The sequence below is a fragment of the Strongylocentrotus purpuratus genome, unplaced genomic scaffold (genome assembly GCF_000002235.5).
Source record: "Strongylocentrotus purpuratus isolate Spur 01 unplaced genomic scaffold, Spur_5.0 spur5_scaffold_17, whole genome shotgun sequence".
Taxonomy (NCBI): Eukaryota; Metazoa; Echinodermata; class Echinoidea; order Camarodonta; family Strongylocentrotidae; genus Strongylocentrotus; species Strongylocentrotus purpuratus.
This window is the reverse complement of record NW_022145602.1, coordinates 14,907,106-14,928,958: the sequence shown is the minus strand read 5'-3', so window position 1 is coordinate 14,928,958 and position 21,853 is coordinate 14,907,106. Positions and strand designations below refer to the sequence as shown.

Genomic DNA, 21,853 nt, shown 5'->3' with positions numbered 1-21,853 from the left:
CATCATCTTCTATCCCAAGAAAGTTCCCTAGGCTCAAAGCATATCTACTGTTTTGGGGAATAAAAATGCAACTCCTTTCTCTATTTCTCTTCCTCACCTAATATTACCCTTTCCCCCTTCATCCCTCATTTCTCCTCTCCTGTCCTTTAATCCATCACAAACAAGAAAACACTCCACTCCACTCCACATATTTTGCAAACTAGCCCAAGATATCTTGGGATGATTATCTCGACCAAATATCCCGCTAATTGCAACTTCGGGCTGATGAAGACGCAAATTAACTGGATAATTTGCGATCGAGATAGTTCAAATAGCGGGATATTTGGCAATCTCGAGCTGATGAAGACAGGCCTATAGTCTTTCAACAAAAGCCAGTGGACAAGCGACAAAAATCCAGACACAGCTTCCTGGATACTGGAGAGCCCCTTAATACCAGCCCTCACAACCAAAGGATGACTTTGTGGTCTAACCACCTCCAGACCACTCTACATAAACTCTCGCTCAGCCCGAAAGAATCCCTCACATCTGGCTCCAGCGAGACTTGGCCTTCTTGGCTGAGCCTCAACGGCTACGATGCAGAGTCCTAATGCAGAGGTGGGGTTTCGGAGACGAACAAACAACATGTGAATGCAGCCAGGAACAGACAATGGAACACCTGCTAGTCTGTCCACTTCTGCCAGAGCCATGCACCCAAGACAACCTGGAAGCTGTGAATTGCCGTGCCAGAGCCTGCGTGGAGCACTGGACGGGACTTGGGTAGCGACTCGATAAGAAGAAGATCCATCACTTGGAGACTATACCATTTCAGAAATTATCCCAGCACAGAATGGCCTGAAATATTCTAATGCTGTCCTCTTTATCATTTTACAGGGGGATACCATTACAATTTTAATCTCCTTGTCTTTCACCAACTCTTCCTCAACTGTCAGTCGTCCTCTCTTTCACCCTCCCTCCAATCTTTCCTTCTTCATGTTCCCTACTCAGCCTGCATGACCCGGGACATTTATTCAACAACAAAATGGTCCAAGGATCTACCATCATATGCTGTTCTATTTATACTCTATTTATATAAGGGCAAGCTTGTTTAGCTTTCCTTTTCTTTTTCTTTCATCATATATTCCTCCTTCCAACTATCTGTTTCCTCCATGTCCTTTTACTCTGTGACCGGAGGCTTGACCATCTTTGTGAGTATTTCAGCGTAGAAGGGTCCAAAGACGGCTCGGTTGTGGACGACTAGTCGGACGAAGGCTTTGGCTGTTTCGACCACCTGACTCTGCATGGTGGTCAAGCCGGGTGGAATGTTGGCAGAAGGGTCAAACTTAGAGGGTGCTGCAATGGCGGATACAAGGAATCCCCTGAGTCTCAAATCTGTTGATGAGAAATAGAAAGTATTTCATTACAAAATGCGTCAATTTTACACGATAACATCCTAAGAATCAAGCGAGAAATTACATCTTATAAAGAGTAAAAAAAACCAATCCTTAGGCTGAGCACAAATCAGGCACAGTCTAATACCGGTAAGTACTTTTCCTAAATGTTAGTATATCTGATGATTGCCTTAACTTGACAGCTCTTCTATAGTACAGATCAGCGCATTTAAATGTATGAAGGGGAACATGAACAAGTTAAACATTTCAATTAATCTATTGCAATTCATAACATATAGGATAGAATATGTCAAGATATCTTCCCAAGAATAAAATCAGAATAAACAAGGCAACAACTACAAAAAAATTGATTCCTCCCGCATGGAGCAATTTAACAAAACAAAGCAGAAGCAATTTTTAAAATTCAAGTTTGATTATTACAAGGTTCTGTGAATATCATGATTACAAGGTATTTTTCATATACATGATTGACCCTTTGATCTTTGACCTCATGCCCTAAAATCTAGTCACTTCATTGGCTCTGCAAGATACACACATGTCTTGAGTTTGATGGCAATCCGTCCATCGGTTCTAATGATAGTGTAATCACTAGCTATTTTGCACACATAATGAGCCCTTTGATCTTTGACCTCATGACCCTAAAATCTAGTCAGTTCATCGGCTCTGCAAGATACATACATGACCCAAGTTTGGCGGTAATCCATCAATTGGTTCTTGAGATAACGCGATCATAAATGCTTCCATCCTCGATCGGCTCATCAAACTCCGGAAATCCATGAGTTTTCAAACATTCTTTAACAACTCCAATACTAACCTAGAATACCGTACATGTATATGTGGTTATCTTTGAGAGCTAGTGATCGAATCTGACTCTTAAATGCTTCCATCCTCAGCTCATCAAACTCTGGAAATCCATGAGTTTTCAAGCATTCTTTCACAACTTCAATACTCACCTAGAATACTGTGTATGTGGTTATCTTTGAGAGCTAGTGATCTAATCTGACTCTTTAATGCTTCTATCCTCAGCTCATCAAACTCGGGAAATCCATGAGTTTTCAAGCACTCATTCACTTCTTTGGTTACTTGAACTGCTAGGTTGTCAATCACAGCATTGAAGTCACTGAAAATAGAACACCAAATATGAATAATAGACCAGTTCACAGATTTTAGCACATTACTGCAATGACCCTGAATATCCGCAGATCTTCAAAACATGAAGGGGTCCCACTTTTTACATTTTGAAATGATCACTCCTACAAATGATGGAGGTGCTATATAAACAGCCTTTGTTTCCCCTTTTCAAAGAATACTTCCACTCTCAAGGCAAAAATAAGGAATACAGTCTATTTTGTATGGTACTGTTCACACAGAATATTTCAGAAACAGAGAGGATATCTACGGTTCAAAAAAGTCTCTTGAAGACCAAAAAATAGGAACCATTTCTCTGAAACAGTAATGGTTGGCAGTATATTACAGTAGGGGGTGTAACACAGAAAAAATCCTGACCAATCTTAAATAAAACAGATTTTAGAAATCTAGTTTTTTCATTTACGTCGGTGACAGAATGGTGACAGACAGGCTACGAGTAATCCAGATAACTAAAATCCAGATTTTTGATGGGCCATTGCGCACGCGCCGTTTAGGTAGATAAGCATTATGATAGCGCGTTAAAAACCATATGCCAGCCAATCACTGAGTCAAACGTTGACCTTACACTGACCCTAAAGGGGATTATTTCAACATTGGTGTCAGACAGAAAAATCCCTTGAAAAATCCTTTGAAGGGTGAATTATCTTGCTCTGTTAGAGGATTTTTGAAGGGATTTTTGAAGGGATAATCGATGACAGACAGCCAATTAAGAGGATAACTAAAATCTGGATTTTTGGCCTCTGTGTGACACTGCCTAATGTATCACGTACACAAGTGCATCAATCATACCAGATATACAAGAAAACCCTGCACTAATCCACTGCTTACATTAGAGCGTTTTCGCAAACACGACGGAAGCAAAGACAACGGGAGAATTACGGCGATACAGCTCTTCAATCATGTTTAGGGAACGAACGTCATCATGGCCGCATACGGTCGTGAAAATCAACAAGACGGAGGAAATTCTGGTTCGTGCACGCGCAGACTGTTTTTTCGCTCGCTTCACCGTCGTTTTTGCCTTCCGCGTGTTTGCGAAAGCGCCCACAACGTCTGGGCTACCCACGTTTGTCATGGGAAGGGTCCTACTCGGAAGGGTTCATAAATCTAATTACGAGGGATGACTCGAGAAGAAACATGACATGAGATTGCAAATACCCTACATTTTATACAAAAATTGCATGCATACCATCATCCTATTTAACACATACCCACCGCCAGATTCACAATTTCCCCCTGCAATTATTTCAATGTTGGCCTACTGTGGCCTAAGTGAAATATACATTCTCTCAGGAATTTGAATTTTGTTGAATTTTGGATTTTGGTAATAAAAAAATTGTTAATAACAATAGTTGGTTCTTGCATAGCACCCATGTCTGTCACACTCTTATCTCCTGACAACGGATAGTCGACCTGTTCGAAATGTCGAGCCACTCCCGCCACCCATCCTCTCCAAGCGCTATAGTTCTCCTTAGAACTATATGCTAAGAAAGATAACCAACAGTCTTTTTCAAGACTACACCAACAGTAATTTTCAGGACTCCTCAATCCTCCCTCTCTCTCACATGGTGCTTCCGCAAGCCTACAGTATACACTCTTGTCTGTTATCTATCCAAGCTTTAGCATGGCTGCTATTGCGACACTCTAGCATTCATGGAATCGTTTCCTGCCAAGTACCCACTGGATCAATGTCTTGTCAAAGGACATTGTGGCCATGGCATGGACTTGAACCTGTACATTGTGATCCTTAGTCTGGTTACTTAACCATTAAACCACATGAACTCCTTGTCTTTTGGCAAGGTATTAGTCTACATTTGCCACACTCCACCCAGGTGAACTAAATGGGTACCCGGAAGAAATTCCTTGAATGCTTGAGTGGCTTTTCATGGTAGCTTGGCTAAAGCCAGGGTAATAATATGATTACAAGGCTATCTGGGAGAACAGTATTAGCACTGATGAGGCTACCATGGGCTTACAAGACATAGTATCAATCATTAGTATTATTATGATTACTCTTCATAATAACTGGGGGGGGGGGATGTTTCACAAAGATCCTAAGTTGAACTTATCTCTAAGTTGAAATTATCTCTTAGTTGGACAATTATGGAAAGCTGTAAGCATCTTTGAAAAAATCTTTGTTAAAGTTATTTTAAAAGGCATAAAATATTGATTCAAATCATTCATATTTTCTATTATCAAGGAGATTTCATGCTCTTGATGTGAAATTCATGAAAAGTCTAAAATACTTCAATTTTTGCTTTTGAATATAATTTATTCTTAGGCTACAAATAGCTCTCTATAATGTTTAAGTCCAACTTAGAGTTAAGTTCGAATTAGGATCTTTGTGAAACACCCCCCTGATCAAATATAATTGATATACTGAAGATTACCTTGCACCGTCTAACAGGACAAAGAGGTTGTGTTTGAGTTGACTAGGGAAGCCCTGGATGCCTGCTAACATGTTACCGGTATTGGTGTAGGTCACTAGAAGGACGGAGCCCACCAGGACAAGTTTCCTGACCTGTGACCCAAGCTCATAGAAACGTCCCTGGTCCATCAGGATGGTCTAAAGAAAAATGAAAATAAATCACTGTTAAAGTTGAGTTCTGGTCATGCAATTGCATCGTGAAAGAAAGGTATGGAATGAATCAGAAAAAGTTGATCATGTAGCATGTATAAAGTATTGGTGTGTACCGCAAGTCATCAAAATCATAATAAATTTGGCCCAGTCTTGGTAAAGTAACAAGCACTGTACACAAAAAGATGTATATGGGACTACACAAATGGTGTTGGGCCTACTTACCTTGATTTCCTTATCTTTCTATGCTCATTACTCAGCCAGTATATATTTTCTACCAAAATTGTTTGGCAAATGACATTTATTTGTAATCTTGAATATTCAGTGTAAGTTTCGTTTGATTCTTTGAGAATTCATTTTCTTTTTTTTTACCAGAACTCAAGTTTATCTTTAATAACAAGCCGGTCAGGATGAACAAGACCAAATAAGTTAGATATCATTTGCTCGAAACCAGGACGAAATATAATTTTGATTGCTTCATTGCATACAAATCTTGATTTATTTCTAAGAATATAAAGACCATATTCACCAAATTTCATTAAAATATCTTTTTGAAATTAATTTTTCAAACAAATGTGAAGTAATGTTTAATCCTACTAACTGCACTAAATAAATCCCAGGTAGCATGCCACCATCATAATTCATTGAAAGATATAAAATATGTCAATTATTGTTGCTATCGCAGGGATTTACCAAACCATTTTAAAATAGTGTGCAAGACACAAGAATTATTACAACAACCATTAAAATGCCAAGAAATATATTCTGAATACATTTAATATTTATTTATTCATTTTATTTAAAGATACTATGTACATTTTGCAGCCAACATCAAATTGAGTAGAACTTTGCAGGTATTATGAATATGTCATGTATGTCCTATCTGTGAAATTTAAACATTAAAAGTGCCCTAGTATTCAAATTATGCAAGGAAACCCGTTTACCTTCTAGACTTCACTGTCAGACACTATTGAGTGACTGACTTACATTTTTTTTTCTTTTGTAATAACATAGATAAAATGTGCTGTAACAGGTACATGAGCATTTGTCTACATCAATGACCCACTACTTGTAATAGCCAAAATTAAACTGATTGAATCTTTGTGCAGCACAAAAGGTACGACCATTCGGTAAAAGGGTATGAAAATCAAACTACTAATATTACTTAGGTGATTGCAATAACTTAAGGCGATTCAGCAACATATGGTAATTATTTTCCCACTAAAAGCCATTTTCATGTCCTTTCATTTTGAGGAAGCTCTAAATTAGTAATATCTTCCAAATACTGGTGGAAGTTTTTTTTGGTCTGCAAATGGGACGTACCTTTAAACAAGGTAACTTTCTCAGTTTCATATCTGTTTTTCCTGAGAGGCCCTGTACAAATTATTCAAATTGAACAAAGTTTAAATACATACATACCATATCATAGATTAATTTTTTTTTTTTTTTTTCATTGCTGCCATTGCAAGTATTCACTCAAATAATATCACACTACGTGTGGTATACAACACACACAAGAACCATTTAAAATGGGTGCTGCCAAAATTCCATTTCATCTTCACCTCTGGAAAGGTCATGGCTTCTCTGGGGTCAGCATTCAGCAGATCGACATAAGCATGATTCAAAATGGCTGCCGGTGAGATGACGGAGCTTGGCACTGGCCCATTGCTACAGGCCCCTTCGCTAGATGAAGATGCTTGTTGTTGCTGTTGCTGCAACGCCTCTTGTTTCTTGACCTTATCTGCTAGATTCTCTCTTGCTTGTTCTAACCATTCACTCGTATACTGTAGGCCATCTGAAGGTGATAAGGATGATGATAATGATAAGAACGATAGTAATAATAATAATTGTAATAATAATATTAACTCTTTAGCACCTAGAGACTGTGTGAAACATGCCAGCTTATTTCCTTTGACATTTCGTAGAGGAAAAAACAAAAAATACCCCTACCACGATGTGCGTTGTAATACAAAATTGCAACTTCGGCAGGGTGTGCAGTTGTGTTGCATGCACGGCAGTTCCGTAACTAACGGTCCCTTCTTTTACTTTTTCGCGATGCAATGGTACGGACTTAGATCTAGATCTACCGGTACATTTTGTTAGAAAAATAAATTATGTAGTTTATTTTCGTCTTTATGTCAACAATGCAACATAAAATCGTTGGTAAGATGTGTGGAGTTATTCAACAGATGTCCTGTACCATTGTATAGTCATGGTAGTCCCATATGTCTAAATGGACGTGCTGTTTTGACTGCTGAATTTTTAGTTGTTGCGCAAAGGCCACACCCAGACTTTTTGATATTTTCTCTTCCGAAAATACTGCGGCCTTTGTGCCATCAAATACGGTAGATGGATATCAGTCAACGTTTCAGAAACTGACCTTGTTGGGTTTTGAGGAATTCCTGGAACTTGTTTCTCTCGTACTCGATGGACTTCTGTTGCAGGTGTGGTCGTAGGCTCTGAATGGTGAAGTTTGCCATGTCTAGCTTCATGAGCTCCAGGACTCGGAAGATCTCCCTGAGAAAATAACAGTCAACATAATAATAATAATAAAAACAATAGGCATTCATCTAGCGCTGTCTATCTACACAAATCTATTCCAAGGCGCACAAGAAAAATAGAATAAGAGAGTTTAGATGTGTGTCATAGTGCCAATTACAAGTATTCAAAAAAGAAGATAAGATTTCAGCTTGGATTTAAAGGTTTCTAAGGAAGTTATGATTCTCCAATTAAATGGTAAATTGTTCCAAAGACAAGGTGCTGCAAATGAAAAAGCCGTTCACCACAGGCTACTCGTGTCTTGGGGATCTTAAGGAGATGCTGGTGTGATGATCTTAGACTACGAGCTGGTGTATGAGGCATAACAAGGTTGAAGGTACTATTCATTTTGCAGTTACTAATTTTTTGTGTACATATGAAGAGTTTAATTCCAAAAGGAGCTAAATCCATTTTTGTAACTTCAGATAAAAAAACAAACTGCGTAAAGGCATCTATGCAAAAGTGATATTAGAAGCTGCATTTTTTTCATCATTGCTCCCAAAATTTGGGTAAATACTTTTGTTGAAAGACGGGTACTTAAGTGAACAATTTTCTGATATGAATAACTTAATTTTCATTGAAAGTGGATTTAGCTCCTTTTGGAATTAAACTCTTCATATGTTCATTTTTATGCTTTCCATGCTTCATTTTTATGATTAATTTTTTTTTCTTCATTTCTTCACCAACAGTAACAATATCGAAAATAATATCGCCAGTGATATCGTCGCTGTTTTCACGAAGTGATGGTAGTGAAAAAAAATTGCATTCACTTTGCGTTACGATTTTCCTCACTACCGTCACTTTGTGAAAACAAGGACGATATTTGTTAGTCACGCAATGTATGGTCAACAAGGGATCTAAAAGATCACGACGTTTCGTGCGCCGCTGCAACACTTCGTCAGTAACAATATGTGTACAAAATATGTCTTAACAAGAGTAAAGAAATATCACAGAATCATAATATATGCTAAAGGGTGGAAAATGGGAGCAGCAAAAAGAACATGTGCTAGTTGAGCTTGGCCCCTCTACAAAATTAAAACTAGATGGAATTTTGACTGCGCGCAGTCGAAAATGATGCCTCCGCCATAGAGCAATTTAAACAAGTTTGGAGTTTAAATCTCCAGTGGTTCTTGAGATATCATGATAACAATCTCAATGTATGGAATTTCATAAGTTGACCTCTGTGACCCTTGACCTTTGACCTACATGCTCCAAAATCTAATCAGATTGTCTTCCTATGGTGATACACACTATCATTAAGTTTGAAGTTTAAATCTCCAGTGGTTCTTGAGATATTAGGATATGGTGATACATACTATCATTAAGTTTGAAGTGAAAATTCTCCAGTGGTTCTTGAGATATCGCGATACAATCTCAATGTATGGAATTTCATAAGTTGACCTCTGTGACCCTTGACCTTTGACCTACGTGCTCCAAAATCTAATCAGATCGTCTTCCTATGGTGATACATACTATCCTTAAGTTTGAAGTTTTTACATCTCCAGTGGTTCTTGAGATATCATGATAACAATCTCAATGTATGGAATTTCATAAGTTGACCTCTGTGACCCTTGACCTTTGACCTACGTGCTCCAAAATCTAATCAGATCGTCTTCCTATGGTGATACATACTATCCTTAAGTTTGAAGTTTTTACATCTCCAGTGGTTCTTGAGATATCATGATAACAATCTCAATGTATGGAATTTCATAAGTTGACCTCTATGACCCTTGACCTTTGACCTACGTGCTCCAAAATGGAATCAGATTGTTTTCCTATAGTGATACACACTATCACTAAGTTTGAAGTTTAAATCTCCAGTGGTTCTTGAGATATCATGATAACAATCTCAATGTATGGAATTTCATAAGTTGACCTCTGTGACCCTTGACCTTTGACATACGTGCTCCAAAATCTAATCAGATCGTCTTCCTATGGTGATACATACTATCCTTAAGTTTGAAGTTTAAATCTCAAATGGTTCTTGAGATACCGCGCTATCAAACTCAATACAAGGAATTTCATAAGTTGACCTCTGTGACCTGTGACCTTTGACCTACGTACTCCAAAATCTAATCAGATCGTCTTCCTATGGTGATAAATACTATTCCCGAGTCTTAAGTTTAAATCTTAAATGGTTCTTGAGATATTGTGATAACGGTCAAACGGGACGGACGTACAGACGGACAACCCGAAAACATGATGCCTCCGGCACCACCTTCGGTGGCGGAGGCATAAAAATAAAAGACATTCAATTTTGTATATGACTGATATGCCTTGAGCCCTAAATTTATTTCACATGATGTCATGTTTGTTGTAAACTAATGATCTTTATCTGAAATACAGATGTAGTGTTAAACATGACTTTAATAACTATATTCTTACAGGAGGGGTGGCGAGTCATTTTGAACCCTGTAAACGTGTGCCCTGCCAAAATTTGGCTTTAACTTATGGCTTATTTCAGAGAACAAATGTGAATTAAATTGAATTGAATTGACAATTATTTCCATCATCACGACAATATTTACAAAGATAAAAGATGGAATATGATAACAGATAACAATATCAAAATTACCTGTAAATTGACATAATAACTAAAGAAAATATGAAAGTATAAAGCAGAGTACAAATGGAAAATGGTGCAGCCATGAAAGCCAATAAGGCTTGACAATTGAATGCGCTAGGTGCACAAGAAACAATAACATACCAGTAGGCTGTTGAAGAAAAAAAAGGGATTGCATTTCAGTATTAGAGATGAGGTCTTAAAGGTATAGACTAGTTTTAAAAATGCCCCCCCCCCCCCTCCCCTCTCAGAAAATGTAATGAAAGCTCTTAATACCAATATTACCATTGACTAATACGTGATGATACAAATATTGCCGGGAAACCGCCTACTAATTGACATATTTGGTCAATTATCATATCGATCCGGCCTGGATAGATATCGCGTAGTCCCACATACATCTTTCTGTGTACAGTGCTTGTAACTTAACCAAGACTGGGCCAAATTTCTTATCAGTTTGATGATTCCAGAACCTTGCTGTACACACCAATACTAGATGAATAACCTTTTTTGATAGATTTCACAACGTTTCTTTCACGATGCGATCGCATGACCAGAACTGGTCTATACCTTTAAAATAAATTATGCATAATAAAGAGAAAAGAAGTTTCTTGTAAAGATACATTTAAAAATTACTATAAAAGCACCTGAAGATCTCGACCGGTTCAGTCAGGGTGGCCAATTTGGCAATCTCTTCATCCCTGACTGGAGCACAGAGCTTGGACATCACCTGGACTACAAAGGCCGTCAGCTTACCGACATCGAGGGCCTGGTGGTCAGCTTGTTGCTGAATGAGGGTGAGGTCCATGACCTCGAGAATTTGAGTTTTGATCTTGTCATTGTGCGGAAGAAGCAGTGACAGCAGAATCTGTAGAGGGAAAGTATGAAATTAAACATGGTCAAATTGGCAACTTAGTTACAAGGAATAAGCCCATTCCAGTGGCCTCTAAGTTTGACGTTAGAGCTTGCAATAATACTAGTAGTAACAGCAGAAAACGATTTTACTTGATAACTTGTTTAACACAAGGCCAATCAGCCACAAGCTATTTGTTAAAAAGCAGGGGGGATGTTTCACAAAGATCCTAAGTTGCAGGGAAAAATATATCAAAAACATTTCGGGGGCTACTTTTCAAGCTTGCTTGCATGAAAATAACACTCTTCATTTGTTTTGCATTGAGCTCTATGCAATTTTTTAGGGGCTCTTTTATGACTTTCGAGGGCTCTTTTGGGCATTTCGGGGGCTAAATTGCCCCGAGCCCCCATGTATTTTTCTCTGCTAAGTTGAACATATCTCTAAGTTTGACTTAAAAATTATGGAGAGCCATTAGCGTCTTTGAAAATATTTTGTAAAAGTTGTTTTGAAAGGCATAAAATGTTGATTCAAATCATTCATATTTGCTATCATCAAGGAGATTTTATGTTCTTTGTGAAACACCCCCCTGGACTTGTACGTCTACTCTTTTGAGAAAATTCGTTCAGTATTTTATGATGTGGAATTTATAAAAAGTCTAAAATACTTGAATTTCTGCTTTTGAATATATTTCATTTTAAGGCTACACATGGCCATAATTTATGGGTCCAACTTAGTGTTAAGTTTTACTTAGGATCTTTGTGAACCATCCCCCCCCCAGGTTTCGAGAATACGTAGAATCAAATCATAATCATTTATTATGATTTCATTTTGATGTTTTTTATCTTTTGCCGAATAAATGTGGATTTTGAATTTGAAAAAAAAAATTCTAAAAAAAAAAAGTGCTCATACCGTTTTGATCTCTCCTATGAGGGTGACAGCATGCGTATACGATGGCGGGTCGTCGGAAAGTTGGGCGCCCAGGCTATCCCAGAATGCCTGATGGACAACCTTATGCACCTGCTTCTCAATTCTGAAAATAAATTGTACCAGGGGGGTGTTTCACAAAGATCCTAAGTTGAACTTTACTCTAAGTTGGACTTAAATTTATGGAGAGCCATTTGTAGTCTTGAAATAAAATATATTCAAAAGCGAAAATTGAAGTATTTTAGACTATTTATAAATTCTACATCAAGAAAATGAAATCTCCTTGATAATAGAAAATATGAATGATTTGAATCAACATTCTATGCCTTTTAAAATAACTTTTACAAAATATTTTCATAGATGCTAATGGCTTTCCATAAATGTTAAGTCCAACTGAGGATCTTTGTGAAACATCCCCTGGACTACATTAATATAAATGTAAGAGACTTTTGAAGTTAGAGTCAGACGTATTACTAGCTGTTATCATGATTGCACTTTTTCAGCAGGTAATTATCTTCTCATCAAAAAACATAAATTTAAACATCAGTTTTTACCCTCTTATGCTGCTGTACTCGTTGCTATTTGACCATTAGCTCTATTGATCCAAATATACTTGAAACTTTAAAGCAATTTGCAATGGTCAACGCAAATATATCCGTGGGGTTGGCTAACCATGTCCATATACATATTCGCTTTCCTCTATCTCTCTTTCCTTCACTTATGTAATGGTAAAAATGAAGTTGTTTTCTTACTTTGTATTGCCACATGAAATGATTGTAATAATTCAATTGTTTTTCTTTTTTCAAATAAATACCATAATTTTGTTGTATAGGACTTTCCTTAAAAAGCTAAATGTCTGTATGAGTCACTGTTACCTTCTGTGCCATGCAAAGACAGCATGCATTGAATTTATCATACATATATCTAATGCCTGTCTTTCTGTAGAATTCAGTTGTTGAATTAAAAGCAAGACAGCATTTGGGTTTGTGAAAACCAAACAATCCATGATACTTACGAATTCTCTGGCATTTCTCGAGGCGACAATTTGAAGTTCCCATCGACTACGATTTCATGGGCGAGGGCCATGTTGGAAACGAGACCAGCAGCTGTGATCAGTTCTTCAAAAGTCTTGTTTTTATGAGGAGAGGCTGCAAGAGTCCCAGAAAGAACAATTGAAATGTTACTGTTAAGGCAGGCCATTCTTGCCACAGGTTACTCTCACCATTGGTCTCTCATTTTTGATCTTTAAATAATATTTTTTCCTTCAATAATGAACTCTCAAAAAAGATAAATTCTGTAGATTTGTGACCAAGATTTGCACGTACCTCGAGAAACCAATGCCAGGAATGGTAAGAGAAACTAGTGGCATGAACGACTTGCCATAGTTATGTCCAACTTAAAGTCAATCTTAGTCTTTGTGAAACACTCCCCTGACAATTGATGATGATGATGATACAGTTTTGACTAATTTTCAAATTTTTCACTCAAAATGCTAAGTATTGGCTTTCACTCACTCACAAATACTATCATCGTTCTTTTACAGAAAATGTTAAAGCCCTACTGCACTACTTGTAGCGCCCTCTATATAACAAACAATGCCTTATCGGTGACCATTAGTCCCCCATGATCCTCTTTTTTTAATGTTATTTGAGAGCTGAGTTGATGAGATAACCACCTGTCCAATGACCTTGCAGGGTGGTCTAATCCCTCCTTTACACTAGTACAGATGGCCTTTAAATGAAACTACAATTTTTACCTTTATACATGTATCTCATAAGCAGAAGCGTTACCTTCAATCCCAGCAAAACTTCCATGAGGCCTGCCTGTGGATGTGGAAGAACCAGGCGCCGGCGATTGCTGTCTTTGTCTCTTTCTCAGGATCTCCCCTTCTCCCGATGATTCCAGAGGATCTGAGTCCGAAGTTTGGATCTCCATCTCTTGGGTCCCCTCTTCTGGTTGGGCCTGTGCAGGGTCCGAGCTCTGGTCCTGGTCCGAACTGGAAGGTCCAGTGCCACTGTTTGGTTTGTCTTCTAACGGCATCTTCTCAACTTTGATTATGCAACTTTAATGGAAGTGTAGTATTTTCTATAAAAGTTGGCCTCTCTGTCCGTTTAGACCTGAAATTAGGAAGAGGAGGAGGAGAGGAAGAAGAAAAAGGTGAAGAAGATGATGGAAATACAACAATAAGAATAAGAAAATGAAGAAGAAAAAAAGAAAAAGAAAAAAGGAGGATGGAAAAGGGAGATATTTTTTTCTCAAGTCAGCAGAGATCAATCTTATTTTTAAAGAAGAATATACATACAGAACAAACAAATAAAAAATGAAAAGACAAAAATAACTATAGCAGGACATAAAATATTCATATGCCTTTCCTTCCAAACTGACATATACTGAGGGTGGACTGGATTGGTATTCATATTTTTCTTTCTGAAGCTCAGTCCGAATCCAGTGTCATTGGTTTCGTACAAATACATTTTATGATTTAATGTTTGAATGTTTAATTGGAAATGGTAAAATACCTGCATGTAGAGTAAAGGCTCGTTCAGAAATGACCGCAGCGTTTTTCTAGTGACATGCAGTATAATACGCCTCACATTTCTGAATGTTATGATACAGAGCTCAGTTGTCATTCATTTTAAATGTAAAAAAAAGAAAGCGGCTTTATTGTGACGGTTTACCGTGTTTCATTTGAACAAGCCTTAAACATTTCCATATTTCTCTGTATTCTCTTGGCATACATGCTAAATCACAGAAGTACTAGAGCCGGAGGGTCGAGGGAAGACAACGAGACATTTAGACCAAAAGGAGAGAATACACAAAAAGTTTAATGATGAGATGATTAAATTACATGTCAGTTTCTTGTCTAGACCAAAACAAAACAAAACAAAACAAGGGAAATGCTCCTGGCAGTCTCGCCTGCTTTACATTAAATTGAGGTTGGGACATTATTTATAGGCAGGGTGGCCCATTAGCAGGACCCAAAAAATGAAATCCTCTGAAAATAGGACTCAGCAACTTGAAGTGAATATTGACTAAGAATCATCAGAAGAATTATTTTCTATTATTTGTACCAAGATTGACAACTTTCACGAAATATGAACAATTAACAAAAATAGATTTCTTAATTCTCATAGTTGTGAAAACGTCATCATGACCTAAAATTAGGCCTGAGTCAAACCGTTTAACCGACGGTTATCCGACCGCATTCATCAAAACCGTTTAGCATTTCTCGCTCCGGTTAACCGTTAATTGCATACATTTTGGAATGTGCTAATAGCCGAGGATAAAGATAATCAAAGAAACCGCAGTGTAATATTACACCCTGCGCGCTAGCTTTCTGGCAGCAGTAATCCCCATGAATGAATTTGTAAACAATAAAACAACCAGCCCCCTTCTCTCTTTTCTCACCCTCTTTATTCCCTTCTCTCTGCAATGTGTTCATCGCTCATGTACCTTTTCTTATTACTGCACTCTCAGCTCACAACTTTCTAAATGTTTACACATTCGATGGTCAGTTCCTCTCACATCCCTTCTCCCCCGAGTCTCTCTCTCTCTCTCTCTCTCTCTCAATATTAATATCCATCCCTTGCCGACTCGCCCCGTAAAATAATGTTCATATATAAATAAAATACAAAAATATTGATAACAATAATAATTGAAGTTTTAGAAATATCAATCAACAAAGTCTTGGATATTATTTGTGAGTAATTTAAGTTTTTGATCATTCTTCAATTCAGCCGATTAACACAGCCACCCTTTCTTACTTCGATCTTCACTCATGTCCCTGCCTCGTCCATGCAGGGACATGCAGGGACATGCTAGCCCATATGCTCTCTCAGTCACACACACATGTACACACAAACCTCCGGCGCCCAATACACTGTACATACACACAGATGGAGAGCTCATGCTTGTCACATGCACACATGTGGGCGTGGCTTCTTGACCTCCCACTGAACTGGGTACGGTGAAAGCACGCGCGGTCACCAACCTGTAATTTATGCTGGTATCAAACTCCACCCACATAGCTAGAGAACCTTCCTGATTGGTCACTAACTTGGATCAGCTCATTGCAGGGTGTGTCTTGGGTGTGTGTGATACACACTTCCACATAATTTCATATGGCAATGATACATGCAGGGAGCTCTCTCCCTGACCATGTGCAAACATTGCATTGCAAAGGCATATATAAGCACGTCACAGATCTACTAACTTCACAGAGTAACTTTGCAAGGTTAATCATGATATCAAATTCAGATGAGGAATAATAAGACATGTTTTATGTTGTTTATTACTGGTCTCTGTTTATCAGGATGACCCAATTTGTGCCATAGTCCGGGGCTGGGAATGCTCAGCCCGACAGTCTGAAGACCAGCAGCGTTCCGAGCTACAGCACTATTAAAAATACTGTATTTTCACTTTTTCAGATTATTATTAAACGGTTAAACGAAACCGCCCGTATACTTTTAACGGTTAACCGTTTAGCACAAAAAACGTAATGACTCAGGCTTACCTAAAATGACCTTTGACCTTGACTTTGTGACCTGGAATTTGTGTCATATGATTTGTGATACTTGATAACCCTTGGGTACAAGTTTCATGGAATTTGAACAAACGCTTTTGAAATTATGCTAAAAATTCAAAATCTTGATGTTGACGCCACATCAAAGTCAAAGTTCGTTGACCTGAAATGACCTTTAACTTTGACTTTGCAACCTGAAATTCTACTCACACGATTGGGGATACTTTATAACCCCTACATGTATGTTTATATTTTATGGAAGAGGAATGTATACTTCTTCTTCTTCTTCTTCAAGATAATCTGCCTCCTTCAATACTGAAGGTTCTTGCAGATGTCGTATACCCGGCTTGGTTGGGGTATGCAGGTGGACCATTACACAGGGGTTTCCCCCTACTCTTGTACGAATAGTGCAATGGGTTCTTAACGTGCAAGGGTTGTGACTCTCCTGTACACGGAGCCTCCATTTAACGTCCTATCAGAGGTATGGAGTGTTTTCCACTTGACATAACCTGCATCTATGAACAAGGGAAGGGGCACGTTAACACACAAAATTATGCTAAAAATTCAAATCTTAACCTTTGGTTAAGCTTTTGATGTTGATGCAACATAGTCTAAGTTTGTTGACCTGAAACGACCTTTGACCTTGACTTTCCGTCGTCAATGGAAAAGCGGCGCCTACAGTATCTAGCTTTTTTGCTACGCAGGCGAATACATAGCCTATCACTGCAGGAATCCAAGGTGAGTGAGAACCATGGCTAGCCTAACTACCGTATTTGCCGGCGTAAAGGCCGCAGTATTTTTGGAAGAGAAAATATCAAAAAGTCGGGGTGCGGCCTATGCGACGAAAGAGTAAAAAAAAATTAAAAAAGTAAGTCAAAACCAGCACGAATTTGCACATATGGGACTAGATCTACGAACGGTACAATAACTATACATTTCCACACATCTTACCGACAATTTTATCTTGCATTGTTGACATGAAGACGAAAATAAACTTCCAAAAACAACATCATCTGCCGATAGATCTTGATCTAAGTTCGTGCCAATGCATTGCAAAAGTAAAAGAAGGGCCCGTTTAACGGAGCTGCCGCAAAGCATACAGCACGCGAAGTCGCTATTTTGAATCCATTTCAATACACAAGAGAGAGGCGCAATGTATACATCACAAAAAACTACATACGCTATCATCAGTGCGGGATGGCTGAGCGGTCTGAGGCGGTGATTTTAGTCAAATCAACATTTCTACGCAAGAGATCAAATCCCGACTTCGACAATTTTTGTTGTTTTTTGTTTAAATGTCAAAATGGGGGTGCGGCCTATACGGCGCTGGGGCCTTATCGCCGGCAAATACGGTAACTAGCCTATTAAAGTAAAGGCTAAGCCTAAGGAAAATCTTCATTTCAAAGTCGAGTCTCAACCTTTGCTACGCAGGCAAGACCAAAACATATCCCCCAAACAGGCCAAACAGAAACAAAAGTAAAATTAAAAGCAAAACAAAAGAAAATTATTTATAGAAAAAAGTCAAAACACAAACGGTGAAACGCAACAAACAAAATAATTTAAAAAAAACCCAAAGTCCAAACACAAAGAAAGGAAATCTTCCATCAACAGTCCAACATATTTTTTAAGTTGACTGAGTAAGAGTTGAGGCAAGAGTTGATTTGAGTTGAGACTTGACTATGAAATGAAGATTTACCTTAGTCTTAGCCTTTACTTAAAGGCTAGTTAGTTCACTCCAGCAAAGCATAGAGTCAATGCTAATGCGTATTGACCTCTAGCACTGCATACTTGCTGAGAGGCAGGTATAACACACAAATACACACACCACACACTATTGCATACTTATGCACACAACAAAGATGATGTGGCTGATAGGCAAATTTGACAGTAGACTTACAATTTAAATTTTGTAATTATTCTTTTTTACATCGGTACATTGAAAAAAATGGTATTTTACTGCTATTAAGGTGTCATCAATTGTCACTAAATTACCGATTTTGGTGAAGTCAGTTGAGTTTTGGACACTTGTGTTTGAAATGTTGAGAATCAATAAAACAGCTTTCAATTCACAGCTAGGATAGTAATGCAGCTATGTGTGTCACAACCCAAAGTCCAAACACAAAGAAAGGAAATCTTCCAGCAACAGTCCAACCTATCTTTTAGGTTGACTGAGTAAGAGTCGAGGCAAGAGTTGATTTGAGTTGAGACTCGACTTTGAAATGAAGATTTTCCTTAGGCTAAGCCTTTACTTAGTCTAGTTAGTTAGGCTAGCCATGTAGAACTTAACTTGCATTTAGCGCATGCGCAGAACGTTCATCCGATCTCGGCGAATTGCAACCTCATTTTACTAAATTGGCCCTTCTTATTGGCTATTGCTGGCTTGCATTCACTCATTGTTATAAGATATTGGTGCGAGGAGGAAGCTTGCGATTATCCGTTTTCACCGATGCCATTGAACTTAAGCGCGACTTAAGTTCAATGGCAAAGTCAATACGTAATATTACGTCACACCACAGAGATTTTGACATGTCCTGCTTTAAACAGGTGACGCACTTTTCACACATAACTGATGCACACAGGGCATTGCACACACATAAAATAGAAAAATCAACAAACATCTCAGAATAAATTTCCAGTTTGTACCTTAAATGACAAAAATGAGAATTGTTCAAACTTTAAAGGTAAAGACCAGTATTGGTAACGCCCCAATTTCAAAAAATGAAATGGAAGCTCTCATTACCAATCATGTGAAAGAATATGTTTTGACTAATACATGATGATAAAAAATTTGACGGGAAACCGCCTACTAATTCATATATTTGGTAAATTTATCTCTCTCATGGTCGTGTGAGAGAGATAGGGTAGTCCCATATACATCTTTCTGTGTATAGTGCTTGTAACTTTACGAAGAATGGGCCAAATTTCTTATCATTTTGATGATTCCAGAACCTTGCAGATGCTAGATGCTAGATGATCAACCTTTTCTGATCGATTCCACAACGTTTCTTTCACAATGCAATCGCATGACCATTACTGGTCTTTACCTTTAAACATAGTTACGTAAGACTTCAACCTAAGTGCAATACTTAAGTGAAAAAAATCATAACAAATAGATCTAGAGTTAGTAGAGAGTTTTAACTGAAATATCATCATTTTGGTATAAAAAAAAACTGAAAAATCGCATGCTTGCTTGTCGCACAAATATCTTATAGCATTGAGTGAATGGAAAACAGCGATAGCCAAAAAGAAGGGCCCTTGTCGGCGCCAATTTAGTCAAATGAGCCTGCGATTTGCCAAGATGGGATGAACGATTTGCACATGCGCTAAATGTAACTCCAGCAAAGCATAGAGAGTCAAAGCTAATGTGTATTGACATCTAGCACTGCACTACCTGTAACTCCAGGGAGCTCTGACGCCGACGCAACCTTGGGCATATTCAGCAAGTTTGACTGTGGACTCACAATTTGAATTTTAAAATTATTCTTTCTAACATCAGAAAGTTGGAAAATTGTATTTTACTGCTAGAGTCTATTTATTTAGATTCTAGATCTAGGTCAGGTGTCATCAATCATCACTAGAGTACCGATTTTGAGTAAAATCAGTTGAGTTTTGTACAGTGGTGTTTACAATGTTGGGAATCAATAGCAAAGCTTTTATTACACAGCCAGGATAGTAATGCACCTATAGATGCTAAATGTAAGCTAACGTTCTAGTTCTACGTGCAATAGTTCTCACTCACCTTGGTTTGGATCCCTGCAGTAATAGGCTATGTATGGGACTGTAGTACGAAAGGAGTAACAAAAGAAATGCCCTTTATGTCCTACTTTATTCCACTGGAAAATTCCTGCAACTTGTTATCGACAATTAAAACTTAATCCCTAAATTAAACAATGATAAAACCTAAATACTAAGTACAGATATCCGAGGATTGCAGTCAACTTACGGTTTCAGTATGTGTAATGCGTCTTTCCGGTCCGTTGTCCGTTGTTTACAAATACTTTGAGACTGGTATCCCTTTTAAGTGTTTGAAATGAGCACTGACAAACTGTACACAATACAACAATGGGTTATATATCTTAAATATTTAGGTCTTTCTAGAAGTATAAAGAAATTTCCAGTCACTCATAAATATTACGTAACAACTGTTTTAGAGTGACGTTGGAGTTGGACTGCCTTTACTTCTACTTCTACTTCCAGGCGCGGATCCAGGGGGGGGGGGGGGGGCCGAGCGGGCCTTGCCCCCCCCCCCCCGCAAAAAAAAAAAAAAAAAAAAAAGAGAGAGAAGAAAGGAAAAGAAGGGAAAGAGAAAGAGGAGAGAAAGGGAAAGAAAGAAGAAGAAGAAGAAGAATAAAAGAAAAGGGGGAAGAAGGAGATCGGGGGACCGAAAGGGCCTTTCCTCCCAGGCTGTTGACCCCCCCCCCCCTCCAATCAAAAAAATAAGAGAGAAGGAAGGAAAGGGAAAGAAAAAAGGAAAAGAGGAGATACTGGCGTACTAATGGGGGGGGGGGGGGGGGGGGGGGGGGGCTTTGGGGAAATCAAATTCAAACGTGGTTTATTTATAATTCCACAACGGTGGATTAATAATATAAATTGATAAATAATGCTGAAATGACATAATTTCCGAGATTTGTCCTCACTTTTTAGTAAATTATACGTTTGTATATGTGTTTGTTGGAAAATGACAAATTCCTAAATTTACAGCCAGGCACGAAATATGATTCTTGAGATTCCTACATGTCAGGGCCCGAGGTACGGCAGGGATCGGGAGCCTCGAGCTCCCTCCCCCCCCCACTTTATTTGAAAAAGTATATTAAAGAGAAAAAAATAGAATGAGCGCAAGAAAGAACGAATAGTTAACTGCCAGTGTTAAAAAATGAGTCATCAAAATATGCTCATCTGACCGTGATTAAATGCCTAAAACCGTTAAGCTTCCGGGGCTCTGCCCCCTGGATTCCACCTAGGGCGCTACGGCAGGCCCTTAGATGCTCATCTGACGGTAATTTAATGCCTAAAACCCCGCTTTTGGGGGGATCCGCCCCCTGGACCCCACGCCAAATAGTGACCTGCCAGTGTCACAAAATAATAGGTATTAAAAAAAAAATGATCATCTGACCTTAATTAAACGCCTAAAACCCCTGAGCTTCCGGAGCCGGACAAGTTATCAAAATGTGTTTATCTGACCGCAGGCGCGTAGCCAGCCAGGGGGGGGGGGGGGGGGGGGGGGGTCCCCCAAATCGGAAGAGGACGTAGAAAGTAAAAGGAGCAGACAAAGAAAATCTTTGAAATTCAGACAAGGATTAAGAGTATAGAGAACGGTACAACGTATCGTCTTCTTTCTCTA

The 21,853-nt window shown here is 38.4% G+C and overlaps 1 protein-coding gene across 2 annotated transcripts; it reads right to left on the bottom strand.

The window, feature by feature from the left end:
* Window positions 1-258: 258 nt before the first annotated feature.
* On the bottom strand, window positions 259-20,578 carry LOC105437543 (T-complex protein 11-like protein 1). 2 transcript variants are annotated; one of them, XM_030987785.1, is made up of 10 exons: window positions 20,456-20,578; window positions 13,781-14,107; window positions 13,006-13,138; window positions 11,976-12,096; window positions 10,861-11,081; window positions 7,493-7,629; window positions 6,675-6,907; window positions 4,925-5,100; window positions 2,342-2,508; window positions 259-1,368 (listed from the first exon to the last, which is right to left on the bottom strand). In XM_030987785.1, the coding sequence occupies exons 2-10, from the start codon at window positions 14,028-14,030 to the stop codon at window positions 1,154-1,156; spliced, it is 1,653 nt and encodes a 550-aa protein (XP_030843645.1). In that variant the 5' UTR covers window positions 14,031-14,107; window positions 20,456-20,578; the 3' UTR covers window positions 259-1,153. The 2 variants fall into 2 exon arrangements, with proteins under 2 accessions (XP_030843645.1, XP_030843646.1); XM_030987786.1 differs by lacking the exon at window positions 20,456-20,578 and adding an exon at window positions 20,252-20,442.
* Between the last annotated feature and the right edge of the window lie 1,275 nt (window positions 20,579-21,853).